This window comes from Hippopotamus amphibius, chromosome 15 (assembly GCF_030028045.1).
Source record: "Hippopotamus amphibius kiboko isolate mHipAmp2 chromosome 15, mHipAmp2.hap2, whole genome shotgun sequence".
NCBI classification, from domain to species: Eukaryota; Metazoa; Chordata; class Mammalia; order Artiodactyla; family Hippopotamidae; genus Hippopotamus; species Hippopotamus amphibius.
In genome coordinates this window covers 66,177,577-66,205,100 of record NC_080200.1, presented here as the reverse complement: position 1 = coordinate 66,205,100, position 27,524 = coordinate 66,177,577, and the positions used below count along the sequence as shown (strand labels likewise).

The following is a 27,524-nucleotide window of genomic DNA, read 5'->3' as shown; positions in this document are numbered from 1 at the left end:
AAACCCTTAATACCACTGGGCATGTGGCCATCTATATTTTTATTTTGCCAGGATATTCAGATGTTTGAAAACAGAAGGAGAAACATTTAAGTTCACCTTTATATTTGCAATCGTTTATATGGGGAAATTAATTGTAGATTACAATCTAGAGCATCCCTACCACCTACGGACAGCTTGGACCTCCAAAATCATCACCCCTCAATGCATTGCTCAGCTTGTAGATTCCTGATCATTTCACTGCAGGATAAAGCAGTGTGCCTAGTGCCCCCAGGCTAAATTCCTGTGAAGATCTTGTCTTTTGGGAAATGCTGGGACTTGATCTAATATCCAGAGCCAGAAATGTTCCCAGTGACCTTGTATCCATAGGCAACTAACTCCCAACCTGGTCAGGGCCTGCGTTGATGCCTGAGGGGCTTCACCCTGGGATGGTGGGTGCTGGTGTGTGCCGTCTCCCTCCTCTTTGGTGTCTGAATGTCGCGAAGGACCCCTTCAGTTAAGAGAATGTGCAGCTGAGCCTTGCCGTTTCAATTTATTAGTCTAGGGTTGGGCCTCACTGCCCATCCGGCAGGCACCTGGCATGTCATGTTTCATCCATTCACCTGTGTCTGTCCGTGTGCAGAGTGAATGCCTGTATCCCGAGAAGCCCGGCCTGCAGGCTCCCAGCCTGTGGCTGGTAAACACCGACCAACCACCTGCCTCGGCTTTACTCCTGCATTCTCCATCTGACTTAATCTCGGTGAAAATGCACAGAGACATCAGTTGCGATTCTCCTTTTGAAAATGCGGGAATGGAGGTGAACGGCTATAGGATGACTGAAAGCATGTTTTTCCTGCAGGCTCCCAGGTCAGTCTCTGCAGAAAGCCCAAGACCTGGGCACACTGCATGGAGGTGGAGCAGTGCCCTGCAGAGGACGGAATTGGTGTTCTGCATCCTCCCATCTCATCACCCCAACGTGCTGTTGTGTTGAGCGATGCCTGGATTGTTTTTTCCCCTTTCTTTGCTTTTGATTTTTTTCTGCACTGCTTTCCATTTTGTTAGCTTTCTCCGTGTTCTGAACTTCTCTCGGGTCTGAGGGAGGGCTTTTCGCAGGGTCAGTGTTCCCTGCACCTCTGCGGTGACTTTGCTGTGCTCTGCTCACCAGTGGTCAGCTCCAGGGGCCCCTCAGGCGGCAGGCCGTGGTGCCCGCCCCCCCCAAAGCAGCAGCACCAGCCTCGGCTTCCTTGCCCGGATGCTGGTCTTCGTGGCTCTGTTACACCTGACCGTGTGCGTGTGGCTGCATTCTCTCTGTGGGTTAGATCCTGTGACCGTGGGGGCACGGCCTCGGGTGGTGCTTCGTTGGTGGTGTTTGCTGTTTGTTGTCGGTGCTGTGTGCTCCGGGTCTGGCACATCCAAGGCCCCACGTGTATGTGTGTTGAGTGGGTGAATGCGAGGTCTCGACCCCATTCTGCTTTATAAATACACGACGGCCGCAGATGGAGATGGCGGTGTGTGGTCAGGCTGCTGTCACCCCTCCGTGGCGGCTTCCCCAGGGCTGCCCCTCGGGCTTCTCGTCCTTCTGCTCCTGTGCGTGAAAAAGGGGGCGTACCTGAAAGTGAACTGTCTAGAGTTCAAATTCCCTCGCTTCCAGCCTTCCACTCGGCTCTCAGTGAAATCGAGTTTAAAAAATTGTCCTCCAGTATATGAAGTGCTCTGAAATAGAAAATGTTATGAATCTCTTTCCTTCTCAAACAGAAATCAAACAAGAGGTTAAAATTTCCACACGTGCATGTCACGTTGGATAGAAAGGCCAGGCCAGCAGGTGACCCGTCACGCCAAGGCTAGAATGTGCAGCGGGGGTTTTGGCCAGGCTGCCAGGGATCCAGTCCTGGCCCAGCCTCTCTAAAACTTGTGACCTTTGAGCTCCTTAAGCCTTTTACGCCTTAGTGAGCCTGTCTATAAAGTGAGTGTAATAAAGTAATCAACGCTATAGGGTTCCTTTAAGGATTAGAGGAGAGAGTACCCGTAAAGCTCTAACACTTAGTCTAGCCAAGTAAATGTCAGCTTCTGTTCTTATCCGTTAGTGCTATAGCTTTGCTTAAGAAATTGGACCCTTTCAGGTTACTAAATTCCTAAAGCAAGAGGCAGTTTACACAATGATACTAGTCACGTGGTCCCAGGAGGGGTGATGGATACGCTCCTCCCTATTTTGGGTCATGCCGCTGTCTGCAAGGTCGTGTGTGCTTTTGCACACTCGTGTGTACAGGAATGTGTGCACGCACACGCTTGGAGATGCGTGCAGTGTGTCTCTGTGTGTCTGTGCTCACGGGATGTGCAGGCTGGTAGTGGCCACGGAGAGTAGACAAAGCGTGGCCTGCCCTTTTCCTGCCAGGATGGGACAGTGGCCAGCAGGCAGGACTTTGGGGCAGCTCAGGAGGAAGAGTGGAGCAAAGGGTACAGGAAGCACTGCCTGGAAGCTGCAGTGCGGGTAACAGATGAATTCGCTTCTCCTAGGCAGCATGTAAAGGAGAAGCAGAGAAGTGGTCCAGTGAAGTGTTTTCTGATTCCTCAGCCTCCCGGATGAAGTGTGCCTTTCCCGGGGGCACTCAGGTCACCACGTGGAGTTCAGCCCCGGCATGCAGTGTGATAAGGCAGCACGTGGGCCTGTCCTCAGGGGCAGCCCTGACCCTGCAGAGCCCTTGCCTCCCCCCGCCCCCCCGCTGAGTGCCCCCGACAGTCCACTGGTTCTGAGACTTCTCATGTGGGGCTTCCGTTTTCCCCTTGTCCACCAAGGCTGCCCTCTTAGCATCTGACCTTGACGATGTGCCCACCCACAAGAACTGAGAACTTCAGGTCCAGGTAAATGCTGAACCCAAGGTCCTGCGTGTACAGGTACATGCATATTGTGAGCGAGCGTCTCTGATCAAGGGCCTAAGAAAAGCCCTTTGAAACAAAGGCATAGACATCGCACACGGATGTGAGGGCCATTTCTTTTGATGAATGTTTAGTTCAGCATTTTTCCTTCAGGTGAGGTTACTGGATGGTTGAAATATAGGTAAGCACAATGTAATGAATAGACAGCAGAAAAGCAGGAGTTTGAGAGAGGATTGGGAGGGAACTCCTCAGGGAGAACTGATCTGATAGGAGCCATACAGAAATTAAGGGACAAATCAGCGATAGGAAAAAAGAAATGCAGATGTTCTTGGCCACGCCTGAGGGTTCAGATTTTCAGGTTCTCGAACGAAGCAAAGACGTTCTGATCGCATGGCATTTTCTGCAGCCCCGGATTAACTGCGAAAAATGGTTTCTCAACGCATAACCAAAACCTTTTTCAGGCAGCCTGGCTGTGTGACACCTGCGATGCTCCCTAAGAGTTCAAGTGTAGGTATCTGGGCACAGCCCAAGGAGCAGAGCCCTAACGTGGAGTCTGCCTTCCACTCCACCCTCTACTGAGGAGGGAATCCGAACAGGCCCAGAATCCTTTCTGCTTCAGTGGGTGTGTGTTGGGGGGGTGGGGGGGAACGTGTGCTTTACGGGCCCCCGACGTGCTTTCCAGTCTCATTTTCTCTGTCCGTCAACAGTTACCAGATGGATCAAGAGAAACCAGAATGTCAGCTGCCCTTGCTCCCAGCTCCTCCCTCCCTGGCACATCCCTTAGGCTTTCGATGCTGCGATTTCTGAGGGGCAAAGAGCAGGAAGGGGAAGGAGAGGCAGGAGCCGGTGGGCAGACGGGCTGCAGGCCAATAGGAGGTCAGGCGAGTGTCACCTGCAAGGTCGGGCCCCTCCTGCCCCGTTCTGCACTGCCCAGGGTGTCAGTAAGAAGGGATGTGCATTTTCACGAAGGCCCACATCTGTGGACATTGGAATTATTTTTCATTACTAATGTCATACACATAGAAAACAGGGAAGACAAATCTTCCTCTGACCTGTCCCATCTCTTCCTCCCATATTCAGGTTTTCATCTGTGTGCTGTCTTTTAGAAGTTCCTTAATGATAAGATTTTCCAGGTTATCACATCATTTGTATCAGTAATTTGCAAAGAGTTCCTGCTTACGTATTAAATCAATAGCATATTTTTAATGTGGGAGTTCACTTTCTTGAGCAAATACATTCAAGCATTAGTGATACTTTCATTGATCTAAAATAATACAGCTAGTTATTTTACCAGCAAAATGGGTTTATCAGGGGATAGCAAAGAACTGCAATTCTAGACAGGCAATCTATGTCAAACCACAGGCAAGTCCAGAGAACAAAGGAAAGGAACATTCTTTTATAGAGGAGAAAAGGGAGTTGAGATGGCCTGTTATAAACAAGTGCGTTGGAGGAAACTGGGAGTTTGAAGTATGGAGACTTCATTGGCTGAGTTGTGAAGTTTTTCATTGGCTGGGCTGTTGCCAGGCGAAGAGAAATTCTTCCTTCCTCCTGCTGGTAGGAAAGTAATACCCTTCTTCCTGTTGGAGATGCACGGTACCTCTCTTCTTGCTGGTAACGCAGTTGACATGGAGTGGGGGGGGAGTGAGAGCTCCCCCTTCTGGCCTTCTGATGCCTTTTTTTTTTTTTTTTTTTAATGTAAGGGACCTGAACGACTCTCTTTTCTTTGCAAATAAAGAGTATTATTCTTATATAAATTTTAAAAATGACCTCTTTGTGTGCAGTTCTATACTGCAGTTTTAGGTAAGATGTCAGCATTTAAAGTCTCTTTGGTAGCCAACACTTTACCTTCACTAATTCAACCAATATTTATTGAGTAGCTCTTCACTTTGTGTCAAATACTCTTGTGTCGAAGTGCTTACAGAAAATACTCATGAATTTCACATTTCTATGCATTAAAACCTTAGTAGTACCATAACATTTCATCATACTTTCGTATTAATGCTTTTAGAGAATATAGATTAATTTTTGAAAGTAAGAATATCTGCATGACCACTACGCATGTAAAAAAATGGAACATTGTTGGCACCAAACCAACCCCATTTTCAATGAGGTTTCTGGTTATTAATTTTCACACTTAAAATGAATACCAGGGACTCCAGAGATGCCTCTGGGGGCTGCCTGGGACACTGAACAGGGTACTGTAAATAGCGAACCCTTCCTTGTGCCCCCCAAATTTCCCTAGAAGCGACACATTTTGCCTCCATTTTTCGGGGGGGACTATTTGAAAGGGGTAGCCCCTAAAAGACTGAGACTGTTTCTCTTGGGAAAACCCTGCCTACGAATATGTGTGGACACCCCCCCTCCACAGCCACACACACAGTTTTGTTTGCTTGTGGATGCAGAGTTCAAATAGTAGCATGAGATCTCAGATAGGAGATCTGAGTTGTAAAGATTCTGATTTTTTTAAAATATATTTATTTACTTATTTATTTGCTGTGTCGGGTCTCCGTTGCTGCACATGGGCTTTCTCTAGTTGCAGTGAGTGGGGGCTACTCTTCACTGCAGTGCTTGGGCTTCTTGTTGCAGTGGCTTCTCTTGTTGTGGGGCACGGGCTCTAGGCGCTCAGGCTTCAGTAGTTGTGACACTCAGGCTCAGTAGTTGTGGTGCACGGGCTTAGTTGCTCCGTGGCATGTGGGATCTTCCTGGCCCAGGGATCGAACCCTGCATTGGCAGTCGGATTCTTAACTGCACCACCAGGGAAGTCCAAGATTCTGATTTCACTTTAACAAGTATCAGATACCTACCCGTTTAAGAGGACTTTATGCAAAAACATGTGGCAGTGTAACTGAGCTGCTGAGGGCACCTTAGGGCCCCAGGCCAGCATCATCAGCATCACTTGAGAACGTGTTAGAAATGCAGGTTGTTGTGTCCACCCTAGCCCTGCTGAATCAGAAGCCTTAGGGATGAGGATGTACCGGCAGACTGTGCTTTACTAAGAGCTCTCAGGGGTGAAGCACGTTACCATTTGAGAACCCCTAGTTCAGGAAGTCATTTTCAATTTGTGTTTCCACCAAGGGGACTTTTCTACAAACACACTGTGTGCAAAACTCACTGGCTAGTGCTAGTCCCCCTTTCAGTGTCCCAGGCAGCCCGCAGAGGCGTCTCCGGTGTCCCTGCTATTCAGGAATCACAAGGGAAGACCACTTCCCCACGAAGAACTGGTTCTAAAAGAATAGCAATAACTTCACTGAATACTGCAGTTAATTTTTAAATGTCGCTCAGAAGATGTCCCACCAGGGATGGTGATGGTCAAAGGTCCATGCTTTATGCTCTTTGGAAGGGTGGAGAACTGAAGACAAGAACTTTCCTGGAACACACCCAGATGTGAGTCTGGGGACCGCGAGCAGCCCCCTCCCCATGTAATTCTAATCATGGTAGTTTTGTAAAAGCAGGGACGTAGTTCCTGCTAACAGAACCCGAGCCCTACTGATCTTTAGAGATTACGGATTCAAAGCAACACTTTAACGGCCCTCTGAAGCAGATTGGAAGCCAGACCCCTTGTGCAGTCCTGCTGTAAGAGGCCCCATGTGTCTCTGCACCAGCCTGCTTCTGCAAATGCACGTGGGCGGCTTCCATCCTCCGTGTGGGGAGGGTTACGCCCAGTGTAAACATCAGCAGATTCCCACCAACCCATCGCAGAACTCCCTGCTACTCGTTCTTTCTGCATCTTCGGCCCCAGGGAGTGTTCCTCCTCCTCCAAACCTAATACTCCCCTTGCACCCTCGACCTCATTACCCAGACTTCTCCCTCTCAGGGCCATTCCCTTCTCCCACCATTTTCCCGCCGGTGTGCTCAGGCTTCCTCAGTCTCGCAGTGAACTCTTCCTTCACTCTCCATCCTCTCCCCTCTCTCTCATGCCTTTCATTGCTAAACGTTGCATGAGAATAATCTCCACTTGCTGCTTGTTCCCAGCCAGGAGCCACCCGCTGCTTGGCCTGACTGCCTCGTGGTTTCTTTTCTGAGCCACTTCCAGCCATGACCACCACCCCATCACCACGTCCACGTCCACGGCCTTCCTCAGTGCCCTCCTTCTGGCCTCCCCGCAGCCCTCATCAGAGTTCACCCCCTTTCCTTCAAACTTTCTCTGCCCTTGATTTCCAGCATCTGTCTTGCCCATTTGCCTGCTTCCTTCATAAGCACGTTCTTGTTGCAGGTTCTGCCTCAGCTTCCTTAAATGCAGGTGCACCACAAAACCAGCGTCTGTGTCTGCGTCTCCTCCACTGGAGTGCTGGTTTGCCCTCGGTCTTTCACGTCATCACTACCTATGATGGTCTTTTGATACAAATCTCTGTGCTCTTCTGTCTCACATCAGTGATACCTTCTCTCCTACCAGAGCAAATTCTTACCATCTCAGCAACAGGCATTGTTTCCTCTTTGTTTCAGAGATAACTCTGGTCTTTCTAGGTTCAGCCTGTGTCCATGCTTTATTTTTCCTAGGTACCCAAGAGTCTGTTGTCATCCTTCTCTAGCTCTTTCTCCCAACAGTCAACAGGCTCATCCTCACATCTACTCTTGAGCTTTCTAGATATATAGTCATACCACCTGAAGTTTCTCCCCTGCTATGATGTTCATATCCCTTATTCTTTTATCTTGTCTAACTGTGTAAGCCAGTACTTCCAAAATGAGTAGCTAAAGTGATAATATTTGTTTTTCTTACTCCTGACCTTAAAAGGAATGTCTCTAGTCTTTACTATAATGCCACTTCTAGGTTTAAATAAACATATTAATATCTATATCTGTCTATCTAGACACATGGATATAGATATGCACACATGCAAACTCATGCAAATATACAAATATATTGATGAGAGCAAGTACTCATCAGTTGTCTAGTTTATAAACATTTTTTGTCAAAATTGAGGCAGAATTTATCACATGCTGAACTGTATTACATTTATGGTAAACTTTATGTTTGCTCTTTAATCCATTAAAGTGGTGAAATATATTAGCCAATTTTCCTAACATTGACCCTAACATCCTTATATTCCTACTGGGGATCAATATCTCATGGTGTCTGTTTTTTTGTTCCTGATGTGCTACTTGATTCTGTCCTATTCTAATTTATTTTGTATGTTAGTGTTTCTAAGTATTATTGAGCTATAATTTTCCTTTGCTTGCTAAAATATACTAAATTTTTTAAAATGTTGGAAACCTTTCTAACTTTGCATACTCTGGAACAATTTAAATAACATTGATATCTATTCCTCCACATTTGGTAGAATTTACTGGAAGCATCTGAATCTGTTGCTTTTTCAGGAGTCAGAGCTTTGATTTGTTTATATGAGGTATGGTAATTAGCCTACTAGATTATTTACCTCTTTGGGGATTAGTTTTGCTAATTAAGAAAACCATCTTTTTATGTAGGATTTTAAATAGTATTTTTATATATTTGAACAAAGTGCCCTGATGAAATCATTTTTATTTCTTCTATGTGTGAATGTTTTCTTATTCTCATGTCTTATTTTGTGTATTTGTGCTTATTGTTTGTTTTCATCATTAACTCAGTATGTCAGTGACAGTTTAGCCAAGAAGACAGAAACCACCCTAGGTACTTCAAGCAGGAGGGTATTTAATATAAAGGATCATGTGCTTACAAAATGTTTGGAAAGGTTGGAGGAGTAAAGGTCAGAGAGAGACCCATTTAGCTCTCAGAGCTGCTCTGGCTGTTGAAGAGGTAGAAGGTGTAGAACACTCCAGAAGTTCCTGGTGAGGATTAGCACTAAGCCAGCACTGGAGCAGGTGGTTACCGGGAAAATGTCTGGAGATTTACTGCAGACTTCACATCTGCTACAGCCAGTGTTTATATCCTCTGCTCTCAGGCATGTGATGCTGTAGCTCTGTCCACATTCTGAGCGCGTACCTCTCATTGGCGGGACCCACCCGACAGCCTCACAGATGAGATGTACAGGCTGCAGTGCCGACATGGAGCCCCTTGTAATCCAGGGGAGAGAGGAAAGAGGGGAGTACGTTGGAGTTGTAGGTTGTTGAGCTTGACGACAGCCCCCTCCCCCAAGATATCAGCTCTTGGACTCACCATTTTCTCTTTCCTAACACTGACTTTTGCTTCACATTTTTATCTGCATTAAAATATGTTGATGTCTGTTCACTTTCTAATATATTGACTTCTGTTCCATTCTACAGCAATTCCTTCTTTCTGCTTCCGTGAGCTATCCTTTTTTCTAATCTAATTATTAGGTTCGTTTATTCCCATTCAAGAATTTAAGGCCATGAAGTACCCTCTGAATCTTACTTTTAGCTAAACCATAGTTCTGTTTTATAGCACTTTCATCACTGTCATTAAATGATCTTAAATGAATTTCGCTGTGAACCTGATGACCACTCTCTCCTGTTTTGTCCTGTTTCCACTAATTGCTTAAAATTCCTAGGCAGTGCTTTCCATTTTCCCTTTCTTTTCCTAATCATGTACTTTCTTCCTTATCTGCTTGTGGCCTATCAGTGTTCTCAACCAAAGATTGTACTGTCCCTCAAAAGGAGCATTGGGAAGTGTGTGCAGCCATTTTAGTTGCCATGAGGAGTGGGGGTGGGTTGCCACTGGCATCTAGTGGGCAGACCCAGGGATGCTAAACGTCTAACAACATGGCAACCGTGCTGCACAGCAAGTATATCGGTGCCTAAAATGCCAGTAGTGCCCCACTGAGAAAAGTGAGAGGTCTCCAGTGTCACCAGCTGAAAAAAATAACTGGCAGAGTCAGAACATGGACATGCATTAGACACATTTAGTGTTTTCCTTTGGGTTATATTTTTCCTGTCACGTTGTTACTAAATTATTCCATGAGCAACGAGATCTAGATTTCCCTCTTATCGAATTAACAGGTAAAAGTTGGGGACTTGGTCAAACAAATTGTCTCCACTACGAAAGAAAAATAAGTATGTTAATAAAGTAAACGTCTGTTTCTATTTCAAAGCAAAACTGTTTGCTCTTTGCTGAATGGAGAGCCTGTAACTTGCTTAGAACCATCAGGATCACGAAGGACTGATTTTTTTGTTAAGACTTGAGCGTAAGGACTGAATTTCACATGCCTTCAATCTCAAAACTGGAAACCAAACTGAAGCCATTATTTATAGTGACACCTAAAAAGCCAGAAGACTTTGCTTAAAGAAATTTAAAAATGCACTTTTAAATTGTCATATAAGTGGAGAGGAAAGATTAATGTTCCTTCTCTACTTGTTAAAGCTGACCTCTAACAGTTTTAGAAAATGGTACTCTTGGGCTTCCCTGCTGATGCAGTGGTTAAGAATCCGCCTGCCAATGCCGGGGGCACGGGTTCAAGCCCTGGTCTGGGAAGATCCCACATCCCGCAGAGCAGCTAAGCCCATGCTCCACAACTACTGAGCCTGTGCTCTAGAGCCCATGAGCCACAACTATTGAGCTCATGCTCTGCAACTACCAAAGCCCGTGCACCTAGGCCCCGTGCTCCTCAACAAGAGAAGCCACCACAACAAGAAGCCCTCACACTGTCATGAAGAGTAGCCCCCGCTCTCCTCAACTACAGAAAGCCCGTGAGCAGCAACAAAGACTCATTGCAGCCAATAAAAAAAAAAAAAAAAAATTTTAAAAGGAAAGAAAATGGTACTCTTGTTCAGTATGTCCTCATGTAAATTGGCCATTAAGATCACCTGGCTTAATTTAACTTCACGAGATTCTCTACAGAACAGCTTTACAATGAGATGTGTTCCTTTTTTTTAATTTGTCTACTATTCCCTGTTAGTTAGAGGAGAAGTACGCTCACAAAACATTGATCCAGATTTCATCTCTGCATTGATGCGTATGAGTCATAAAAATGGTGCCTTATTCCTTTTGACTAAGAGAAAAAGTCAAACTTGTTTCCATGTATATTTTAGAGGCTTTTAGTTTTCTTTAAGTAAAGGACTCGGTTTCATGTAGAACCGACCCTTAGACGCTGTTGAGCCTGGAGTCTCCAGCCTGTGGATTTACTCCTGTGAAACCACGTCTTGGGTCTCTTCCTTTATGAGACATCTCTGGGCATCTGCCCCGGGGGCCCAGGTTGGACGCAGGTTGTTCTGAGCTGTTGTGCAGCTCAGACTATGAAGGGGTAAAACAGATGCACCTCACGGACCGCAGAACTCCATCCACTTTCCAGCACAGTGATAAAATCATTTTAAATCTTAATATTAATTGTGTTAATTTAGAATCAATACTAGTTTGGTTTTCTTTCTTTTTTTTCCTCTTTACTGAATGAACTGTTTAATGCCATCCTTCAAAATACATACCTAGTTACAGTCCTTTTGTATTGTGGTAAAATATATATAGCATAAAGTTTACCATTTTAACCACTTTTGAGAGAGCGCTGAATCCTAACCACTAGACCACCAGGGAGCGTCTTCATCACTGTTGAACGCACAGGTTAGTAGTATTAAGCACATCCACATTGTTGTGCAAATGTCACCACCACCATCTCCAAATCTTTTGCATCTTCCCAAACTGAAACCCTGCCCATGAAACACCTCCCACCCCCTATACCCCATCCCCTGGCAGCCACCCTTCTACTTTCTGTCTCTGTGATTTTGAGTATTCTAGGTACCTCCTGTAGGCAATGGTACCTTTTTTGGTAAAGTTAATGAACAGAAATATTGAGCACATTTAGGAAAGTTCAGAAAGCCTGAATGGCCCTGGGAATATACATGAAGGCTGAGAATCAGACCAACTTTCATTTCCATTGACCTCCTTGGAGGCAACACCCAAGCCATTATTGTGAAAAGGTCACCATCCGGCTGCAACCCTGGAGGTATTTTGCTCTGCGAATTCTCTGATGGTAAAGCGCTTAGCACTTTATTGTCTGGATTTCTTTCTGGTTTATTACCATTCATTACCTGTTGCGACCTCTCACTTAGAGACACAAGTGAGTGTACCTAGTATTGTGTTTGTTTTGAAAAAATGGCTGATGTTTCCAATTCTAGAAACGATAGAAAACAACCAACAAAATCGTTTCATCAAATGCACATTGGCACCTATAGCAAAACACATGTTAAAAGATGTTAAAATGTAGGGGGAGGATACAAGCCATCTTAGCACTGATGAAGTTCACTGATAAAAATCACCAAGACAGGTCAGAAAAGTAGAGTATCAGCAGTCAGCCAAAGTCACTAACAAAGACGTGCCGATATGGTAAAGATGTTTTGCAAGAGATTTCGTGAGCTCTTCACCTGCCTTTGAGTCTTCACTCTGCCTCCCACCCTCCCACAGGGCAGATGGCCACGCGCGCTGGCTGCTACCGAGACCTGAGGTTCCCGGTGAACGCGTCACTCTGCAGCCCCGACGCCCGGCCTGCCACGGGGCTCATGCCTTGCAAAGTGTCCGCCTGTCCCCCCAGGTAAGAATGGCCACGTTCCTCTGAACGGGTGTCAGGGTTTTGCAGATGTAACGCGGAGTCCTTGGTGCTCCTGGGTCCGGGGAATAGAAGTGCCAACCGCGGCCACATCATCTGTGACAGCAGGGGCGACAAGAACAAGAAGTGCGTGAACCAAGTCAACTGGAGCCAAAGAAAGCACTCTTGGGTGGGGAATAGCCTGGAAAGTCTCATCCGTGGGAACAGAAGGCCTCACCGGAGACGGTGCCCGTTCTGTCTTATTGGCTCAGGCTGCGGGCGGGGTGGAATGCTGTGGCATGGGAACGCTTTCCCTCTCAGACTCCATCCCCTTCGCTGGTGTCTGCTTTCCTCACTGAGTGAAACCTGTTAGAAGAGCCTGCTGGCAAGGTCGGTCCAGGCTGCAGAGGGAGAGTGGACGCTGCCCACGTGTGGGACAGGCTGCAGAAAGCAGGGCTCACCTGCCCCCTGTACGGCCACCCCACACCCACACATCCCTAAAGAAAGCTCAGGTTCCCCAACACGGGGGCCTGCCCTCCTCAGCCACCCCTGCCTGGGCTCGTCCGTGGTCTGTCTGCTTTTCACTTGCTTCACAGAGGGGTTGTGGAAATCGTCTAAGGTATTTACAGGATGAACGTCCAGCTGGACCCTTCAGACAGCCAAGGCACGCACCACAACACATGTGCTCTCGTACGTCTTGATTTGAAAGATCCACAAGAACTGGCCGTGCTGAGCTGCGGCTCGAAAGCTGAAAGCTGGGTGCCTTTCCTGCAGAGGATAAAACCCAGGCGGGTGGGAGGTGCCGTCTCCCTTCTCTCTGAGCTTGTGGGTCCCTGGTCCCTCACTCAGGATAGAGATGGAGGCCACAGACCAGCAGCTGAGAGGACCTTGCCTCCCACTGCTGTGAGGGTGAGGGCCTCCCTGGGGAGATCTGTCCTCCCGCAGAGGGCCCGCAGCCCTGCCCCAGCCGTGCTCCTCGACCACCACGCCCCACAGCCTGGTAATGAGAGGCAGGTGCGGGTCAAGATTTATGAAGGGAATTTAGTGCCTGAGACCCATCACCCACTGAGGCATTAGAGGTCTGCCTGGGGGATCTTCTGGGACTGAAGGAGCCCCTGGAATTGATGGCCGCTCTGGCCCACGTTTCACTGGTCCGCGATCCTGCAGCCGGCCAGGCAAACCCGTGGGCTGTGCGGGCCTGGACGGCCCCTGCGGGCAACCTCCATGCCTGAAGCGACATGCAGAGTGCACGCCGTCCAGGACAGTTTAGGAAACGAACCCCCTGGTCGGCCAAGAGAGGATATAGCACAGCACCATTCCCGGAAACTGAGCCTCCTGTCTGAAGGAAACGAGGGGCCAGACAGCCAGGGCTCTCTAGGTCCAATGAGGTGTCGCACCAACTTGACCCCTTCTCCCCGGACAGCTGGTTCTGCACCTGTGTTCCAGGTGACACAGCGTGGACATCACTGTACCTCTGCTCATGCATCTCCAGGGAGCCTTGGGGAGAAGGATGTTAGGGACATTGCTGTAGGCACCGGGGTTCTCTTTCCATGTGGTACCAAGCTCTTGCTACAGCAGAGGAATTCAGGGTGCCTGGAGGCAACTCGCTAACCGTGCTGAAAAGTAGAAAAACCTCACTATTTTAGACTAAGAGGGGTGTGTATGTGTGTGAGAGACTTTTATGTGCTGGAGAAACTAAACTTCGTGGTGACTTGAGAGTAAATCGATTGGAATGTTACAGCTCAGGCAGATCGGGAATATTTGGTGCTTGCATGGAATCTCTCCCTGGAATCATGTGAGTGGCTCATCCCCTTGTGGTCCAGGCTGCCCAGGTGGGCTTGGTGAAGCTCCTCACAGTGGACACAAGGGAACAGTCACCCCCGCCCCGGACTAAGTCACCCACTCCTCGGCTTCCAGCTTCGCGATTTTAAGCATCGCCTAACTCAGGTGCGAAGTGATGGTTGGGACACCCTGAACAAGCCCCTCTGCATCTCCACACCATGCAGGACTCAGCCCAGGATGCAGGAGCGGCTGGGGGCCCCGAGGGGGCAGGGGAAGCAGAGGCGGCCGCGGTAGCCAGCAGCTGCTGCCTCCCCGAGGAGGGCTCAGCCCCACCGTGTGGGGAGAAAGCTGGGGCTCCCCTCCCCTCCCTCTCTTGGGCCCTCCCCCTGTGCTGAACCCTTAGGTAGGGCTTTCAAGGGATGCCCAGCTGCTGTCTGTTCAGTGTCACTCCGGATGGCAGGCTGCTTCTACAGCGCCTGGTCCTGTCCTGCGTACGTGCGTCAGAGATGTCACTTTCCACAGAGGTCACTTACTGGACTGGATTATTGGTGATTGGGTTTCAGTGATAGAACTCTAGTACACCTTATGTGGGCAGGCAAAACTGTCCTCACCCTCTGCCGTTAGCCACAACTATCATCCTCATTGCTTGGGTCCGTTTAGACAAATCTTTGTTCCCGGTGCAGAATTTTCACGCTCACTGGTTCCAGAAAATCTCTCCAGGGTCAGATGTTGGTTTTGTCCACTGACATATCCTGAGGGACGAGAGCTGTGCCCAGGCCTCAATAAATGCTGGTAGGATTCAGGGTCGAACCAGGGTCCCACGGGCCAGGGCCAGAACCCCAGGCCTGCAGCGTGGCCTCGGGAACGTGGCTTCCCTCCTCGTGGCTGTTTCCTCGGCCGGGAGATGACAGACGAAGAGAAAAAGATGTGCCCTGAGGACGAAGCTCTGGGGCCCCGCTCGTCCTTGGGCGGGTCTCGTAGGTGAGCCCGGCTGCTCCTGTTTGGATGCTGCTTCATCAACTGCCCCGTAATCCGTAACAAGCCTTGTCTGTGTGTTTCCACTCATCTCCCGGGGAACGTGCCCGCCTCGGGCCAGCCTCCTGGAAGCGCTGCCCCGGGGGCCAGAGGGCTTGCGTTACCCTTGAGGAGCCACAGCGTTAGGAACGGAGGTCTCCTCAGACGCAGGGTCGCCAGGGCCACCCGTGGTCGTGGACATCCACGTGAGTGACCCTGACCCCCCAGCCCTGACCCAGCCTCTCGCCCCTGCCGTCAGCACCAACGGCCAGGGGCGCCCCTCCACACACATTTCCTCCTCCTGGTCTTTGTTACTAGAACCCCAGACACACGCACACACACACACATTCTCACAGTCACTCTCACACACGGATGCCCGGCTGGACATTCCCCATCCCCCTCCCAGCTCATCCTTAGCCAATGGGACGCGAGCAGAAGAGACGCAGGTGCCTTCCTAGGAGTCCCGGGAAGGCTCTGCCTCCTTCGCTGCCTGCCCCCTCCCCTGGGCAGCGGCAGAGCTGGCCTTAGGCGGCTCCAGCCATAGCGGCTGACCTGCTGGGGCAGAGCTGCGCCCCCCCCCCCGAGCCCCCCGCCCCCTGCCTCCAGGCCAGCCTCCTGTGTGAAGGCGAAGAGCTCCCTCCTGCGTTCTGTGTTTGAGCCGTGCTTCCACCGTTGCTGTAGGGGCAGCTGAGCCCTCTCCTGCTTCCTACCTGCGGCCCCTGTGGGACCTCGTTCCAAACACCTGCCCTGGCCATGGCCTCTTTGTTTTTGCAGCTCACAGGCTCCCAGATCCACGCTCGAGGTGTCCTTCTGTCTCACCAGGGCAGCCCAGTCTTCCCCACCCCTCCTTTTCCAACCTGCTCAACCCTCTTGTCCAACTCTACTTGCCCAGAAGACTCAACCCGGCGACCCATCATCCACTCTGCTGCACACAGAGCTCAGGAGCTAAATGCTGCCAGAGACTCACAGCCCCACGTTCTCACTCTGAGTGTACGACCACCGGCTTCCACGGCCGCCCAGGACAGCGGGCAGTCCTGACGCCCTTCCCTGGGCATCTGGTCCCTCTTAGGACAGTGACCCTCCATCACCTCCCGTCTCCTCCAGCCCGCGCTCTCGGCCCAGGACCTCAGACCTCAGAGCCGGGCACCATGTGACGGCCGCCCCCTCCTCCCACCAGTGCCCGCCCGGGACCCCCCCCACCACCTTCCCTCCTTCACGCTGGACCCAGGGTCCTGCTTCTTCCCCAGAACCCTCATAGTTAAGTCTCTGATGCTCCTTCTCCTTCATGTTGATGGAGTCCCCCCAAGAAAGAGTTTTATTTTTTATTTATTTTTTAATCTTTTTTTAATTTATTTTTTGGCTCTATTGGGTCTTTGTTGCTGCGTGCAGGCTTTCTCTAGTTGTGGTGAGCGGGGGCTACTCTTCGTTGCAGTGCACGGGCTTCTCATTGCTGTGCTTCTCGTGCTGCAGAGCACAGGTTCTAGGCGCGCGGGCTTCAGTATGTTGTGGCACGTGGACTCAGTTGCTCCGTGGCATGTGGGATCTTCCCAGACCAGGGCTGGAACCTGTGTCCCCTGCATTAGCAGGAGGATTCTTAACCACGGCACCACCAGGGATGTTCGAAAGTTTTAAATGGGTGTTGGGTTTCCTTATGCAAGATTGTAAATGTGTGTATATTTGTATGTTACTAGTTTTTCCTCCTCCTCCTCCCTAGAGTCTGTCTTCTTGGCTTCAGAGATCTGGAGCCAACAAGATCTCTGCATCCTACATCCTATATTCCGTACTTAACTCATTCGGGTAGAATTTTAGAAGTAAACTCTGCCAAGAGCTTTGTGTGCTGAAAGCAAGGACACAGCTCAGGGACAGCAGGATCATCTGGGGAGGCTGGAACCGGTGTATGGGAACAGCCTGTAGAGAACACAGTGAGGGCACCGCAAGTCACCCCAGAAAACCCAGACGCCCCCATCTTACTGAACTCTTTTTAATATTTCTATTTCCTCTGAAAGAGAAAGCTTTGGGAGACAATAAAAGCCTGGCAGTAAAGCTAATGCCATGCGTCCCTGCAGGGAGACCCCTGAGGAGGACCAGAGGGGCACCTACCTGGTTCCTGCTTCACCCCCAGCGAGAAGCAGGAGCCTGATGACAAGCCAGCACACAGGTCTCTATTGTGCAGGTGGGACAGGGTTTCCCAGCTCCCAACCCACAGCTCTTCTGCGTCCGCATCCTTTGGTGAAGTGGACTTAGTCAGCCTGGGTGATGCTAAGGGGTAGAGTGGCACAGCCCATGCCCGCCAGCTCACACCTGGTGGAAGGTGTGGGCTGAGCTGCCACCTCGGTACTCCCACTGGTATGTACTCAGGGCAACGTAGGGTGAGGATTTGTTGAGGGAATCCAGCTAAACGCTCTTAGCCCAGTACACGTGCTAAAACACTCAATAAATCTTGGCTGTTTTATTTTTTTGCTGCAAAAAGAGAAACAAGCTCACATTAGTTATTTATGTAATCTGTAAAGCAAAACGATCCGTGACAAACACAGAAGAATGAACCTATATGATATGCTCAGTCTCTGCGGACTGTCATTTTAACAACTGAACTGAGAAAATAGATCTTCATTTAAAAAGTTGTTTTGTTGTTCCCCTGAACTGTAAGATACGTTTCTCTCTTGCCCAGAAGACCGATGATTTTGTTGTCCCTGAGTAAATGGGCAGCAAAGCTTTATTTTTCCAACCATGAGAGCCCTGGTCTTTCTTACTAGATTGCCTCCTGCCAGGCGGCCACGCGTGACCCTCTCGAGCCCTGTGTCCACCTCCTTCTCTGAGGCCTCACGTGGCCACACGGTGTGGCTGCAGCCCTCAGCCTCCTGCCGCCTTTGGCTGAGTCAAGGCTAGAGGCTGCAGCAGGGTGCAACGAGCTGTCTCCCGCTCCACGGGAAGGAGGCTCCCCAAAGGACCGGGGAGCAGAGACTTTCAAACATCTTCATCCACAGGCCTTCTCCTTTTTAACTTATATGAACAAGGAAACTGCTCTGCTGGTGGGAACCCCTCGCCCCCCCATCCCTGCACCTCCACACGTGCTCACGGCCGCATCTAAGGCGCACAGTGTCCGCGTGGTAAATCTTCGCGGGGCAGAGAGCTGGGAGTCCAGGAGTCTCCTGGCTGGAGGAGGATGACCTCAGGAGGTCTGCGAGGCCCCAGCCAGCAGGAGCATCAGGGCTAAATAACGGAGCGTCAGCGCTGCCCCCTGGGATGGAGCAAAGCCAGCGCGGCTGCCTCCTCCCCGCATCCCCGGGAAGGAGGCTCCGCGGGCCTCAGACGGACGGCAGCCTGCGGCTCTCCCACGGCTCGTTGGAGTGAGAATCAGGCATTTTTATCGCTTGCTTTTGAAACCTGTACTATAAATCACACGGATATTTATTTCCTTTCTATTTCTCAGTTTATCTAAGTGGAGTGGCTCTCCCTGTCATTTATCTTATCTCTCTGGTTTTCCAAGCACCCACACTACTTGTACGCCTTCCTGGACCACAGACTGAAGGTGGGACTAGAGGAAATACTTTCCAGATGGTAAACAGACACTTTTCCCCTCTCTTCAGTATTCTTCTAGGAACGCAGAGTCAGCACGTAGACAACACGTGTTGTCATCAGAAGCCTCCCCTTGTACGGGTGTAGCCCCCCCGTAGTCCTCGCTCCCTGACATGTAGATGGTCCTGTTGCTTTTGCCTACACTCTGCTGACTCTCTGCAAACCCATCAGCAGAACTGCTTCTTTTACAACCAAAATACAGAGGCGGCTGACTGCATCCTTGTGACTGTATCCATTTGGTAGAAATGAGAGAGTGGATACATTCATGACTAACCATCTTCTTACAGGAACACTGCTAGTGACAGGAAAGGGGGCAGTAACTTTTTCGTCTCATCTCTTAGATAGAAGCCATGAAAATAGTAACTTCCCAGTAGTGTACCGGTTACCAAGGAAATGAAAAGGACCCCTGTCACAGAGGTGGTCCGTACAAGTGAAAGGGTTTAACTCCTGGGATGCTACAGAAGTGAGTCTTTCAATTCACTTAATATTCAGAGTAACTGGGAATAAACTAGCTGCAGGACCGGCTTCCTGGGTGTGTGACCTGCCCAGTCACCCAGGGCCCTGTGCTCAGAAGGTCCCCTGCTCGGTTTAATTCTCTGATACCACCACCTTGAAATTCCTCGTGATTTGGTACCTTGCACTGGATTCCATAAATTATACAGCCAGTCCTGCCCAGCAGCCCTACTTCTGTGTTAACATCTTTTCTGGAATCTTTGGAAATTGGACTGGAATATTTCTTCTTTTAGTAAATCAATTATACGCTACTCTTGAGTTTGGAACACAATGATATCAAATCATGGATTTCTCCGGTGACACCACAGTGGCAGATGTGAAGGATATAGAATACTTGGTACAATTGTCTTTCCTTATTTTCTTTCCACATATGGGATGAGCACCAATTTTGCTGAACTTAAGAGCACTTGCAGATGCGTGAAGTAGCACTGGGGAGAGGTTACAGGACCTGTGTCCTCCAGGTGCCGCAGCTTCTCTGTCCTGTTCCTCTGGGAGTGAGCCTGCCTGCCTCAGGGCACCTGGTGCTACAGCTCAAGCCCGCAGACACCACCTCCCTGGGGGCACCTTACTCTTCTTTAGAAGCCTTGTCCTCCCTCCACCGCACCCCCATTGAAAAGGCATCTAACCCTCTCCGTTTAATCAGGGAAACCAGAAGTGTTACAGCATCTCTGTAATCGACGCTCTTTGGAGAAACATTCAGCTTCAGCGTGAAGTTGCCAGGTTAGGTGTGAGTGTCGTGACTTGGAACTGTATAATCACTTAAATGTGACAATATCTCAGTATAAAAGAGGCTGTCTTACTGTATCTCCTCCAAGGAAAGATGTCACTTAACCCAAACGATGGAGTTAAAATACATTCAACTGGTACAGATGTTTGTTACAATATATTCATATAAAAAGCAAGTTACTGGATGAAGTTTAAAGACATTATGCTACATTAAAGAAGCCAGACACAAATGGCCAGATATTGAAAAAAAAAAAAAAAAGCAAGTTACAAATATGGACAAACTGGTCCTAAGCAAGACTGAGTTGATTCATTTCCTCAGTCACTGAAATACTAACATGGAAACCATTGCAGAAGCAGTGGGGATATAAAAATTAGTAACTTTTAGATCAGGATTCATCATTTCACACCTAAAAACCTGCCTTACATAGTTCTGTAAAATAATTTGTTTTTTTTCAGTCTGCTTATTTGTTTTGCTGTGCTTATTTTTGTTTTGGTGCATGTGTGTGTAACAGTATATGTGTGTGTGTTTTGTTGTTTTATTTATATATATTTATCCAGGTGAGCAAAGGCAGAAAGGCACTTTGGGAATACTTCCATATTTCAGGGAACTTACTTGGAACTTACTTATAAAGGTTAAATAATACCTAAAATTTTCATAATACTTTTATTTTTCTGGTCTCCAGACCTCAATATGATTGAACCTAAAATTCACCAAGTCCCCTAATAATACACACTATGGCATATGCTTCAAATATTTTGGAATAAAAATGAAAATCAAACCTACAGATAGATAAATAGAAAACACAGATGATATATAGAGAGATGACAATTAGGTAGATAGGTAGATAAATAGACAAAGTAGATTTTGCTACAAATCTATATGTATATCTGTATATTCACTGCAAGTATACTAATCAGGGCTTCTAGAAATATTTGTTGAAAACTGAAGCTTCACTCAGAATCATATCTTTTTGGGGATAGAACACAATATGTCGTTTTTTGGGTAAGATTAGTCACCATATTTTACTCTCTGATCTGTGAATTATTTAGAATGATTGCGGTTTTGCATTTCTAAAATTATTGAGGCTTCAGGGAAAATTTTTTGTTATTTCAGATGTTACTACATTGAGATCAAAGAAAGAGTTAAAAACTATATCATTTTTAGCATTTTCAAGACTTCCTTTATGCCTTAGGAATGGGAGTTTTTATAAATATTTTCTGTGGGAATGAAGGAATGTGTGTTTTGTGTTGTATTAGGGTTGTTTATATGACAGGTCAAGCTCCTTACTTATTTTTTCAAATATGTTCTGACTCTGTCTTGTATGTCTGTTTCAGAGAGAAATACTTTTAAAAGTCTCTCATTATGATTGTTTATTTTTCAGTTTCTCCTATTAATTTTACTTTATAGTTCACATTAAAATTTCACTTCCTATTGTTAGTAGGGTTGTGGTTTCTGCATGCATTGTTCTTCATTGTTCAGTAATGGCCATCCTTATCCCTGACATGGCTTTTCAGTGATGATCTCTTTTTTCAGAAATTAACGTTATGGCACTAGCCTCTATTTATTTATTTTTGGCCTGGCTTACATTTCTTCATTCTCTTCATTTTTAAATGTCTGTAATATTAGGTTTCCCTGCACCTTGAGTAAATAATTTTCTGTTGGATTTTGACTTCATCATCAAGACTATCTTTTACACACCAGCTTGGCCCATTTATATGAGGTGTCACTGCTCTTGTACTAAAGTTAGGTCTGGATTTAGGGTTTGTGTCTTCCATTCACCAGGCCTTGTCTTTGTGGCTGATAGTTTCACGCCTCTACTCGTTCTTAATGAGCCTGTACAGTTCTCTTTACCCTCTTTTATGGCCACACCTGCAGGAAATTGTATCTTCTCTTCTTTCACGCCACTGCTTTTTGATATAAACAAACAGGCCACCATATAAATGAGTGTAACTTTAAAAGTATTCAAGATTACCTACACGTGATTATTATAAAACTCCTAGGAATACGTGGTTTATAGAGAAAAGCTAAGTGAACTGTGACAGCACTTAAACTGGAGTAAATCTCCTTACAGAGCAGTTAAGCAATGTCGCTAGAGTTCTCTGTGTGCTTTCTTTGAGGAGGGTGAGAAGCCACTGGGTCAGGAGCCAGAGAGCAGACAGGAGACACCTGTGACTTGGGGAGAGGGATCCCGAACGTGCACCACCTTGGAGGCCGGGGCCACTCGCATCCTGCTCCTCAAGTGTTGATAACATTTGGGAAGGTTTAGAGCCTTGGCACCATGTGACTGTGTCCAGTGGGGACTGGGAACAAAGGCATGGGGTTGAGAGAGAGAGAGATGAGAACGCAGAGGAAGTGACCACAGGCGTGTCCCCGGGGAGTCTCGCTGTAAAGGAAAGCAAAGGGACAGAATCGCACCTGGAAATGCTGTGAAGCCCAGGGAGGGCTGATGCTGCATCCCTCCTTTTCAGGTGAGAGCTGGTTCTGTAAGCCTGTGCACCTTTGGAAACGCTCAGGGGGTGGGAGGGAGGGCAGGGATGAAGAGCTCAGATGTGGCGGCAGCTGTGAGGGTGGCCCTGGGTGGGAACAGGACGGCCCAGAAGAGGTGGTGGGCAGATGCTGAGGAAGTTCATTTTCCCAGTGTAAGAAGCCAAATCCTTCTGTTACCAAACTCGGGTCCAGCTTAAAGCCAATACTCGAGAGACCAGTGTTGGTAGGAAAGGAAAGTTTGCTTTATTCCAGAGGCCAGCAACCTGGGGAGAAGGTGGACTCCTGTCCAAAGGCCAGCTCCCCTGCTGCCAATCAGTGGGCAAGAGCTTTCAAAGGAGGGGTTCACGGGTGCACAGGCAGAGGAAGGGGGCTGCATGCAGAAACAGCACAGTCAGCTCTGACAGTCATCTCAGAATTAGTCATGCAGTGGTCTGGTCAGTGTCATCTTGATCGTTGTAAGTACAGTGAATCTTCAGTTCCAGGGTCAGTTTGTTCCCATTTCCTTGAAGCCAGTTCTCAGAATTATGTAAGTTGGTGCAGCTTGCATCACGGTTACAACCTGGTCATCATGTAGTTAAATTCTTTCACCTGGTGAAGGTATCAGCATCTGCAACATAGCTTTAAGGACATGACTCAGAGTGTTATCTATAGCCCTTGAGAAGGAACTAAATGTCCTTGACTTTGTTTAATGGCTAAACTATTATTATTTTGTCCTGTTTGACTGTCTGTCTTTGCTTCTACATTTTCTCACTTCTCTGGCTAAAGTTCTTCTACAGACAAGAGGCAGGTGGAGGACATGGGGAGGCCCCGTAGGGCCCTGCTCTGGTACCCTACCTGGGAGTGAGGGAGGAGCAGCTACTGCCTTGAGGGGAAGGAGGAAGCGAGGTGGGCAGTGCCCTGACCAGCCACGTGCGTCTCGGGTTGGCACCTCCCTGAGAGCCCACTTAGGTCTGCAGCTTCTAAGGTGAACCTAATCACCCAGGTCATGGGTGCTTTGGTAGACAGAGTTGGCTTAACAGGAATTAGGATAAAAAAAAAAAAAAAAAAAAAGGTTGTAATTCATCTCATTTCAGTGATCCACTGATAGAAGTATGTCTATCCAAACAACCCCGATGGTTAAGAGGGTTTGCTTTTTGGCTGACATGCATTTTGCCAAAACGCATCACTGGTAATTTTCAGATGCTGATTATGAAAGGAGGAAAACAGGGGGATTCAGTTCTGGAGGGAGGCGGGCGTCCTTCTGCTCTTCCCGAGGTGACCTTGGTTTTGCCTCCATCTAACAGGGCTTAGTTTTTGTCCAGTGTTTAAAGATGTGCATGTTTTATGTCCCACCGGGACACCAAATGTGAATAAACTAGCAATCAGTTTGTAGCCCCGTCCAGGAAGCAGGAGCACCCACTGCTGGCGGCCGCCCACACGGGCATCCCAAGGGCTTCCGCTGCCCCTTTCTAGAAGCGTCTAGAAGCATGTGGCTCTGCCCTGCAGAAAGCCTCCAGGCCTGTGCCTGTGCCGAAGAGCTTCAGATAAACACCCCCCGCAGTGTGGAGCACGGGAGCACCTTGCATCCCGCAGAGCCGTGTCTCAGGAAACGCAGCTTAAGAAACCAGAGAACGGGGTTGTCTATCCAGTGGACTGAAGTCATCCGCAATTTGTCATTTTAGGCCAGGTTGGTTTGTTTTTCATGTTGTGTTTTCCAGAGGGCAAGACCAAGGGGCAGGAATGAGGATGCCTGTTTGAATATTGATCAAGTATCTTTGAACCATCTGTCAGTTCAAAATCAGTTGTTGAAACTGAACACTCTTCCTTAGGAACCTCCTTGAAAGAAACATTGATTTGCAGGCATCTCCTCCGTGCCCCGTGTGTGATGTGTATCCACATCCCGGGCCTGCGTGCAGCCTCCCCGCCAGGCAGACAGGGGCTCCCGCTGCTGTGGTCTTCCTGGATTAGCCCTCGCCTGGGCCAGGCACAGGGTGTCAGATGTTCTGAGCATCAGGCCTTGAGAAGCTGCATATTCATCCTGTGATACAGCTTAAGAACTCAAAACCATGTGACTTAAACACAGACAGTAAGGACTGAAAAAGCGCTTCAGCCTGTGAACAATTCCATCTACTGGGATGTTATGTCACTGTCCTCCTCAACATAGTTGAATACTATACTCTGCATATTTCAGTTTATTTCTAAATCATCCTATCTTATTTAACAACACACAGTGACTTTCATTCATGAGAGCATGGCATTTTTAAGCAGGGTTTAGAGTTAATGACAAGATTCACAAACTCTACCGTTTGTATATTTGGGGTGAGTCACACATGGAAACCCAAGCCATCAGCCTGAATTCATGCTCAGAAATCAGGCGTGTAATTTTTATGCTGGAAAACAGGTGACAAGTGTCCAGCTTGGCTCCTGGTACCTGACGTGATATGACACTGTAACAAACTAGGTTTTTAGAAGGGAGATACGGTAAGGAGACGGTCTCCTTTCTTTTTTGTTTTGTTTTGTTTTAATGTATAAGAAGTCCAAGGCCATTTGTGTCAGACAAAATCCCTGATCCTTCTCTTTAAAGGTAACACGCACCCTCCCCAGCTTTCCCAGATTCAGAAGTCAGCATGAACGTGGGAAGGACAGGAGGGGACCCATCCTTTATTTCTTCTCTAAAGATGAGCCCACAAGTCTGAACTGAGCAGGTCAAAGTGGAGGGGAGGATAGAGGAGGGGATGGAAGAGGCCAAAGATGGCTCTCCCTTTGCGGCATCACGCTGTAGCCCCTCTAAGGGCTGGGCTCCTCCACTACCTCAGAAATTCTGCATCCTAGGCTGGCGGGAGGCTCAGCTACACATTTGTCTCCATAGCAACCACTGCAAAGGTGGGCTTCTGACTTGTAGAGCCCCCATAGGGTTCTTTAAGATTTCAGACCAAACTTACAAGGTGGTATCACGTAGTAAAGTGTCAAATGGCACTTTTCGGCTCCTTGAAAACTACCTGAGTCATTTTGGAAGGAAAAGTTATTTTTTCCCACCATAATTTTTCCCCTTTTTGCCTGCCTCCCCATCCCACCCCCCACTTAAAAAAAAAAAGAACAAAACTTTCACTAAATTAAAAAAAAAAAAACCTTTCACTAAATTAAAAAAAAAAAATCACTAACCTTACAGGACTAGGAAAATTGAGCAAATGAGTTAGTGAACTTATGTAACCTCAAAGGAGCTTTAGCTTAAGAGGGTAATCAAAGTAATCGGCTAAAATTCGATACAAGAATTTAATAATTTATTTTGCAATTCACAATAGAATTTGCTTAAGAATTCAGTTTAGTGTTTGATTGACTTTTTAGGTAGTGTCCTTCCAAAGTCACCTGTAAGCCATGGTTTTGCCAAGCATGTTCACCAGTTGTAGAGACCTTATAACATTATTAAGGGCTAGAAGGAAAATGAGATCTATGCACTAATTTTATCATGTGGCTATAGAATTTTTTCCACAAGTATGAATATCATTACTGAATCTTAGATTTTTCTCACCCTTTTTTTGGGCATGTTTCTGCTTAAGCACTCATTTTATTTATAAAGTTTCCAATAAATATCACCTATGTTTCATTGAATTTTTCAAAGCATGCATAAATTTTTAAACAATATTCCCAGAAACAGAGATCCTCAAATTAATTTATTTAGATAAGCTACATTTTCAATTAAAATACCGCTTTCAAGACAAGACCTTATTTCAACAAAGAAGTGGTGTTGCAGGGCAAAATAGGACCACGTGACAGCATAAAAAATTTTGTGTTCAACTTCGTTTCTTTCCCTACAGGTTAATATAAGTTCAGGGCTAAAGACCTAGAAGAGAACAACTTCTTGGTACGCATCTGTCTGTGGTCACCAGGAATGTGATGTCGTAAAGACTACAGTCTCCTCAGTGTTTAGGCTTGTCTGGCTTCCACACAAGACAGGAACCCACACACATGCCCCCTTCTGCCTGCAGCTGCCACTGTCCCACAGTCGTATTTTACTTCTGTGTCAAACAAAATTCCAACAGTAGGGATTTTTAATTGTTTTGATGCATTTATTATATTTAATAATAAAAAAGAGGATGGAACCAAAGCATTTATTTAAATTCTCAAAATTCAACATTTACACCAAATCTAGGTTTTTACTTCTTACATCTATTTTAATTGATTTTTATTCTATGTAGTCACTACACGCAGATAGTTTAAAAGGCTGCTTTGTACCTTCAGGCTCACTATGAGAAGTCATGCTCGGGGCTTCCTAGGTGGCACAGTGGTTAAGAATCCGCCTGCCAATGTAGGGGATGTGGGTTCGATCCCTGCTCCAGGAAGATCCCACATGCCGCAGAGCAACTAAGCCCGTGCACCACAACTGTTGAGCACGTGTGCTTCAGCTACTGAAACCCAAGTGCCTAGAGCCCGTGCTCCGCAACAAGAGAAGCCACGGCAATGAGGAGCCCACGCGCCACAACGAAGAGTAGCCCCCACTCACCGCAACTTAAGAAAGCCCCACGCACAGCAAAAAGACCCAACACAGCCAAAAAAATTAATTAATTAATTAATTAATTTTTAAAAAAAGGAAGTCATGTTCCCTGCCCTACCCACCAAGCCCAGCCCCAATCCCACTGACCAGGAGGAACAGTTCAGTTACCTTGGTTCTCTCTTCCGGGGTCTATTCCAGTATTTCTAAATAATACGTGTAATTGCCATTTTCTTGTTTGTTGGTTTGGAGATCATCCTTTCACTCATCACAGGAGAGAGTGTAGCTCTTCCGCCTCACTTTGTGTCCTTCTCACATCGCTAAGCTCTCTTCACACCACCTTCCTTTGCCTCCATCCTCCCAGTGAGGCTATCCCATTAGTATTCATTGTTTACATCATGTAGAATACACTGATGCTCTGTCCTTTTATATATAAAATTGTATTTTTCTAACTGTTAGTAATTGCCTGAATTTTACCTGCTTAGTTTTGTTGTTGTTGTTGTTGTTGTTTACATAAACCCCTAAAAGATTGACATTCATAGATTCATTTAACCCACACAAGCTGAGCGTCTGCTCTGTGCCAGGCACTTGGGATACCTCAGAGAGCAAACAGATTAAAGTCTGTGTCCCGGGGAGCTTCCTGGAGGAGAGACACAGTCAACAATAAACATAGTGTCTTTTTTAAATGATGGTATATTTA

General features: G+C 47.4%; 1 protein-coding gene across 1 annotated transcript in view; it reads left to right on the top strand.

Annotated features, from left to right (window-relative positions):
- Nucleotides 1-27,524, top strand: part of ADAMTS16 (ADAM metallopeptidase with thrombospondin type 1 motif 16) — a 158,769-nt gene that overhangs the window by 93,365 nt on the left and 37,880 nt on the right. Inside the window, exon 18 of the mRNA XM_057709433.1 lies at nt 12,137-12,263. Within this exon, the coding sequence (XP_057565416.1) occupies nt 12,137-12,263 (127 nt within the window). The remainder of the gene's footprint in view (nt 1-12,136; nt 12,264-27,524) is intronic.